Source organism: Amphimedon queenslandica, unplaced genomic scaffold, assembly GCF_000090795.2.
Source record: "Amphimedon queenslandica unplaced genomic scaffold, v1.1 AMPQUscaffold_13349, whole genome shotgun sequence".
In the NCBI taxonomy this organism is placed as follows: domain Eukaryota; kingdom Metazoa; phylum Porifera; class Demospongiae; order Haplosclerida; family Niphatidae; genus Amphimedon; species Amphimedon queenslandica.
Window position 1 is genome coordinate 75,924 of NW_003546415.1, and position 7,749 is coordinate 83,672.

Genomic DNA, 7,749 nt, shown 5'->3' on the forward strand with positions numbered 1-7,749 from the left:
TTAATGTGCATCACTCTCACTTCACCTCCAGAAGTGGATTGATGTAGATTGATGTTGGGGCGATCAATGTAAACCAATAGCAACAAGAACACAAAATGATGCATAATTCAATTCAGCTGCTAGTGTGTACAAGTTTTCTTATTTCAGTGGTTGGATTTGGATGGCCCGTGGCAGATTAGACTCACTGAGTGCATGTGGTGTCTGCACTCTGCACTATGTAGCTTTCCTGCTATAAGTGTGTTAATTTCAGGTTATGCACTCTTAATAGGGTTGAGAGGATAGAAAGTACAGGTCACGGCTATTACATCATTTGTATAGTACTTCGTAAACAAGGAACTTCCTTCACTTTTTGATCAAAATGTCATTAAAACATCAAAGCAAGTATAATTTAAGCATTCCTTCCTCTTACAAGCAAAAGGAGTTGACTGGTTAGCAAACCAGTCATGGCTAATGTAAGTATTAGTGGTCACAACACTGGTGTTGATAGAAACATGCGAATCCATTGTTTTTTGAATATAAAATTGACAATTAATGCAATCAACAGTAAAACATATCAGATTTGCCTGAAATACATTCATGCAGGTCTGGTATAACCACTCATCATTTTTGTATCCTCAAGAAACTAATGTTGAAGTCCATTATTACTCTGGCTCAAGTAAAACTATTTCTGCTTTACAATCTGAGGAAGCAAAAGCCCCTAATACTACATGGGATTACATAGCAGACACTGAAGTATTAAGGATTAATAGTGCCCAGTGAATTTATAATGTATTTTTTTGCTTAGATTCTGCTCTTATAAGATCAGATGGTACATATGCTATTCTTAATCAATAAGAGGCCAGATTCTGGACCAGGGAGAGTAGTCAATATGGGCTTGTATGAAGGTGGTCGTCCCTTTATAATAGTGCCATCAGTCATTGGGTATTCAGTGGTACTTATGCTAAAATGTCTGTTCCTAACAAGTCCATGAAAGTCCACATGGAAATACCGTATAGAGGGTATATTTCACGGGGATTTAATTTCACTAATTTCACAGTTTTGAAAAATTCGTGAAAATTTTTACCCATAAAAATTGTTTTTTACCATACTAATAATGGTCAGTAGAAGAAAAACGCAAAAATTTTTCCTTGTGAATAGGTTGAAGGGTGATTTTCGTGAAATATTTTCCCCAGGAAATATACCCCTATATGGTATGATATATGTATACCCCACTGTATTTCCTGAACTAATCAAAGATAACTACTAAACATAAGGCTGGAGCAACAGCACGAACTGAGTTACAAAAAGCTTATCCGAATCAGGTTCCAGATGGTGTTGAAGTGACTCTTACTCGAACAAACACAAAGATTCATAAGCACTGAACCTAAAGATTTATGTTATTATCTTTAAATGTGTTTCACATAATTATTATTATTACACTTTTTCAATTTGTTAATTAACATAACTTACCAGAGGCGTGGTCTTATTAATTTTGCCAGTTTGTGCGCATGCGCAGAAACACACCCATGTGACCATTTTTATCACTTTTGAGGAAGAAGTGGTCCTATTTTCTGTGATTTTCTCTCGCATTCTCTCTTCTTTCTTTCCCCACATTCTCCTTTACAATCAACAGTAGTTAGTAAAAAGGTTTCAAGATGTCGGGAGAGGAGGAAACTCCTCTACCCAGCGTCAGTGGCCCGGCTGACCCGAGTCAACTCTCGGCCTATCTTCTCCGTGTTGTACCCGCCCTACTCGAGAGTGATGAAGACGTTCCGGAGGTAGTAACCCTACAAACCATCCTCAAAGACAACACCAGCAAGTTGAAACGTTTTATAGAAGACAGCCAGGAGCACACCCTTTCAATAATATGTACTTTACCAACTGAAGGACAAGAAACTGATGGTACTCCGTCTCTCGCCTCACAATCAGCCGCAACTTTCGATGTTTATTTGGGTGTGGTCTATCGTCCTCAACGAAGCGTGGGTGTCATATTTACAAAGCGTTTTCCTGTCATTGAGTCCGATAAGTCCATGAGATCTCAGTTAAGGTTTCTAACTGTCTCCGAGGACTCGCCTTTTGAAACTTTACACGATTACGTTCAAGATGCCATCAATCCTCTTTTCAATTCGTTCGTTTTGCATTCAAAGGGAGAGGAAAGGTGAGTGACCTTTCCCTTCTTTGTTCTTTTAAGTTTTTACAGTCTCTTTGTCTCGAATCTCATTGTTATGACAATTGTAATAATTTTAAATTATGGGTCGTAATTTATTGGGCTACTTTCATAGCTTTTCACCCTTTTACACTCACTCATGTAAACTAAGTTTGTGACTTTGTTAGAATTTCTGTGAACATAATCCTGAAAAGGGTACAGCTGTTGTTTGGTTCTTAATTTAAATAATAAATACTAATTTAATATTAATACCCTCATTTCTCTCTCTCTCTCTCTCTCTCTCTCTCTCTCTCTCTCTCTCTCTCTCTCTCTCTCTCTCTCTCTCTCTCTCTCTCTCCCTCCATCCCTCCCCCCTCCCTCCCCCCCTCTCTCTCTCTTCCTCCCTCTCTCTTCCCCTTTATAGTGAAGGTGATAAGTTGGTTACTGCAGTACAAAAGAACATGAGTGATTTGGCCGTGGGTCTCTTACACTTACAACAAAACATTGCCATACCTGACATCACCCTCTCAATGCATCCAGTTATATCAGCAGCTGTTGCTAAAGCAGCTGAACAAGGACGCAAACCAGTCGCTGAAGATGTTGGAGACAATCTATCAAGTACCACGTTTCTTAATGCACTACAGAAACAAGTAGCATCATGGACTAGAGAGATAAGAAAAGTAATGAGAGAAAATATGTGCATGTTAAAATACATGTACAACAGTACATTTTAAATGTTAAAATATACATGTACATGTACATTGAATTGACATTATCTAGTACATGTACATGTACACGTATATGGGTTTATGTAGACTTGTACATAATCTAATTAGTTGTTGTGTGTTTAGCTTCCATTAGTGCTAATTGCAGCACTTTAAAATTTCTATTTACTACAGAAAGCATTATTAATTATATACTGCCCCGCCCACTTGTGAATATTAATTAATTAGTATATTTTCTGTAGGTCACTACTCTTCAACGTGACGTATCGTCTGGTTCTGCGTTACAAGAGATCAGTTTTTGGGTCAGTATGGATCACGCTTTGAATCGACTCAGATCAAAACGAGAGAGCCCTGAGGTAGTGCTAACACTCGACGTCCTCAAAGCCGGCAAGAGATTCCATACCACGATAAGTTTCGATTCTGATACCGGTCTTAAGAAAATGCTTGACAAAGTGATGGACTATAACTTATTAATGAAAGACTTTCCAATTAAAGATCTCCTTGCTGCCGATTCCCTTTCTCTTGTTTCAACAGCCATTGGTACCATTTTCCAACATTTAAAGAAGCTTCGCAATACCACTTACCCAACTGACAGGGCCATTGCTCTAGTCGAAGCGATATCACGGGATCTTTTATCGCAGATGTTGAAATTACTCAACACTCACAAGTTAATGGTTGTAGCTTATAGGGACTTTGATCCCATTATCAAAGCTTGTCGTGATGTTTTTACTGCTTGGGAAGAAGAGTACGAGAAGTTTACGACCTTGCTTCGAGACTTGATGAAGAAGAAACGAGACGAGTCGATGAAGTTTCACTTTCGATTTAACCTAGCACACAAGAAACTGGAGACAAGACTTAACCAGATGAGAGAGTAAGAGAAATATTGTTATTATTTATTTATTTATAATAATTATTATTATTTCAACAACAACAATTTACAACAGTAATAATAATAATAATAATAATAATAATAATAATAATAATAAGGATAGTATTTGTATATTTATAAGGTTTTATATATTTATAAAGTTCAGTTAACTTGTTTATTTATTTGTAATGTATTATATTTTTGTTTTTTATTCTTAGCTTTCGTTTTCAACATGAGCAGCTCCAGTCTGTCATTAGTCGTGTCCTCAAGTTAGCTCAGCAAGCAAGAGCTCTACAGCAACAAGGAACTGGACTTGCCACAACCACCGTAAGTCATGTGACCTAGTTCTCAAATAAAAATTAAACTTAATAAAATTTATGTCCACCATACATGTACCTTAGCTGTACATGTATATACGTGTATTTGTTTTTCCATGATTGACTAATGTACATTGTACATGGGTAATGATTGCTGATTGAAATGTACATGTATAATACATTAATGAATATTAAGTACACTATTTTTGTGTATATATTATTAATTTATTTCTTTAGGATGTTATTGAGGGAATGGATGAACATTTGTTGGATGAAGAGGAGCTCTTGGCTGTTAAGGAGGTTCGTTTAGCTTATGACAATGTGAAGGTAGTGGACCCACTGGATCTATCTAATGATGGCATTGCTTCATGGGACACTGCTATTAAGAGGTAATATTTGATATGTATTGGGTCCCCCATTAGGGGTCAGGGGGAAATTAAATAAATATAAATATGGAGATAATTTTTTATATAACTTACATGTATTTACAGCTATTACATGTACTGTATGTATTATGGACATGTTATTTACAGTACTACGTCCTCTATAATAAGGACACCTTTATAATGAGGACATTTTGTAATGTCCCTGGATTTGCAATAGGATTATTCATGTCTCAGTCTACAGTTTACACAAGTACATAGTGTTAACCACATTGGGAGGACAACCCATGATAGCCTTTTACAAATAACTGAGTATAAAAGGAGACTATTTTCCTAGTTTGTGTCATTCCATGATAGTTCATCTGCATGCATTACACAATTTTTGGATGGGGTTACTATACTAGTACCCCTAGTACAAACTTTAAACCTGACATATCTGAACCTATGCAAAAATGCATTAGTGCAGTGGGGGATCTGTACTAGCTATACAGGTGGAATGGTTGTTATGATATTAACATTAATCAATCATTTCTCTCTCTCTCTCTCCATTAGATATGACGAGAGGATCGATAGGGTGGAGTCTCGTATTGCCGCCAGACTCAGAGATCAGTTAGGATCAGCTCGTAACGCTAACGAGATGTTTAGAATCTTTTCTCGTTATAACGCTCTTTTCGTCCGCCCGCACATCAGGGGAGCAATCAGAGAATACCAGACCCAACTCATTCAAAGAGTAAAGGAAGATATCGAAAACCTACACAAAAAGTTTAAGGTATATTTCTAATTAATGTCGCATCTTATTCTAATTAAAGCACATATTTTAAAAGTCATATTCTAATTAAAGCACATCATATTCTAATTAATGAGCACTTCATGTCTCCTTTTCAGATGCAATACAAGAACACTCCTACTTATGCCATTTGTTGTGTGAGGGACATTCCACCAATATCTTCATCAATCATGTGGGCGAGACAGGTAGGTGTGGCTTAACCACATAACACAGAAATACATTATGAACTACATAATTTTGATGTTTTTATTAATGAATTTTATGCATTATTTAATTAACAATTATCATATTCTATTTTTTTCTCTTTTTTTATATAACCTCATCTTATTTTTTCAACATTAATACATTCACTTGTACGTGTACTTGTACATGTAGTTGGAGCATCAGCTGGATATGTATCTTGCTCGAGTGGAGGCCGTCCTTGGAACTGATTGGGGGACTCACATTGAAGGACAGAAACTGAGAGACGATGGAGACTCATTTAAAACCAAACTTAATCCTAACCCTGTCTTTGAGGAATGGAAGAAAAGAGTAAGTACATGTACATAAATATCACATGCATATTGATTATTTAATGTTAGTTTAGTTGTATTTAACTGAAAGTGACTGCCCAAGTTTTCTATTTTTGTAATATTTTTCTCATATATATATATATATATATATATATATATATATATATACATGTTCAAATGTTATGTAGAAAGTTTGAGCTGATTCTGATCAAAATTGGATTTTATATGAATTTTTAAAGTTACTCCAAAATTTGACAAAACACCCTGTACTATAGTACATGGTCGTTAGCCGAATTTCATGAAAATTGAAAAGTAGAGGAATTTCCATTTTTATAATTTTTTTCCTGATGCATATACATGTTCTTATGTTGTGTAGAAAGTTTGAGCTTATTCTGATCAAAATTGGATTTTATATGAATTTTTTGAAGTTACTCCAAAATTGGGTCACAGTCCCTGTACGTACAGGGGCGTCGGCCAAATTTTGCCGAAAATGTCAAGTTGAGAATTGTCAATTTTTATAACATTTTCTGATACGTATACATGTTCTTATGTTGTGTAGAAAGTTTGAGCTGATTCCGACCAAAATTGGATTTTATATGAATTTTTAAAGTTACTCCAAAATTTTGACGTTATACTGATTATACATGGGAATTCATGTGAGCATTATTCTCTGTAGGTTGAGTCCAAGCATCTAGTCCAAGGAAGGATATTTGATATAGTTACCCAGAGAGGCAGGGGAGGTACCTACCTCAGACTGGTTGTCAATTTCAACGAAGACACCATCTCTCTATACAAGGAGGTGAGATGGGCATTAATTAGAACTTGCATTATTAAAGCATCATAACATATGCATGTAGCTTATTCTGCAAAGCTATAGATATGTTAATACTTTTTGATTGTTTGAAGTAAAATTTAAAAGAAATTCATGTATATACATGTACATGTAGTTGCATTTTATTTTTATTTATTTATTTATTAAGAAGTTGTTTTAAATATTTTTAGGTTCGTAATTTGCGCAGTATGAATTTCAGGATCCCATTCAGTATATCCAGTATGTCCAGTCAAGCAAACCAGTTGTATCCTCACGCCATGTGCCTCAAAGAAACCATCAGAACATATGAACTGACATGTCAAAAGGTAAGGAGAGAGAAGAGAGAGGGAGGGAGAATACACTCAAAGAATAATATAATGAATGTATGTACATGTACATTAGTTGTTGGACTTTGTTGCATGAACTTTATGTGGATGTACATGTACATGTATTTTTATTATTTTATTCCATTTATTTTATTTTTACAGATTACTGAGAATGACACAATAAGGCCGTTAGTAGCTGGTCTCAAGATTGACGTACAGGACTTCATTAAAGAGGTGGGCGTACTTCATGACATCATAACACATCATCTTTCATCTCCCCCTTCATTAATAGGGCGTCAACCTATCCTGGGATTCTTATCGGCTTGAGAGTTTTGTACAAAAGTTTTCAGAATGTGTCTTTGGCTTTCAAGAAAAGGTTAGCATATACATATATTACACTGTTGCCATGTCTCTAGTGTTGCCATGGCAATTGTTGCTATAGTTACTGTTGTCACGGTTACCTGTAATTTTATAGGTCGACGAGGCCCTCCACCACACAGAGAAGATATACACGCTGATTGGTGGTCTGGGATCCTGTGAGTACGAAGCTTCTCAGTTTAGTGAGATCCTTGACGAGATACAGAAACTGGTTGATAATCTTAACCTGCGTTCTTATACTAACCTCACCAGTTGGGTCAACTCACTTGATCTTAAAGTATGTGTACATGTTACTAGTAATTCTGTACATACACATGTACATGTATATCGAATATAAGCTTTACAGTAGCAGTCTTCAACTTTTATGTATTCTTTTTGTCTGTCTGTCTGTCTCCTCTCCTTTTCTTAATTGTCCATATTATTTTCTCTCTCTCCTTTTAAAAGGTTGAGGAGGTCCTAATGAAGCGTCTGTCAGCTGCCATAGCCTCCTGGAAGGATTGTCTTGTTGGTACTGAAG

At 35.9% G+C, this 7,749-nt stretch overlaps 1 protein-coding gene across 1 annotated transcript; it reads left to right on the plus strand.

The window, feature by feature from the left end:
• Nucleotides 1-1,513: 1,513 nt before the first annotated feature.
• On the plus strand, nucleotides 1,514-7,748 carry LOC100636204 (cytoplasmic dynein 1 heavy chain 1-like; the record flags this gene model as incomplete). The annotated part of the gene is made up of 14 exons (XM_019997860.1): nucleotides 1,514-2,137; nucleotides 2,550-2,805; nucleotides 3,093-3,721; nucleotides 3,937-4,045; nucleotides 4,273-4,424; nucleotides 4,971-5,187; nucleotides 5,304-5,390; nucleotides 5,581-5,736; nucleotides 6,394-6,516; nucleotides 6,720-6,854; nucleotides 7,017-7,088; nucleotides 7,147-7,230; nucleotides 7,330-7,509; nucleotides 7,677-7,748. Coding segments are annotated over exons 1-14 (2,775 nt in total), but the record flags the coding sequence as incomplete, so codon positions are not given.
• Between the last annotated feature and the right edge of the window lies 1 nt (nucleotide 7,749).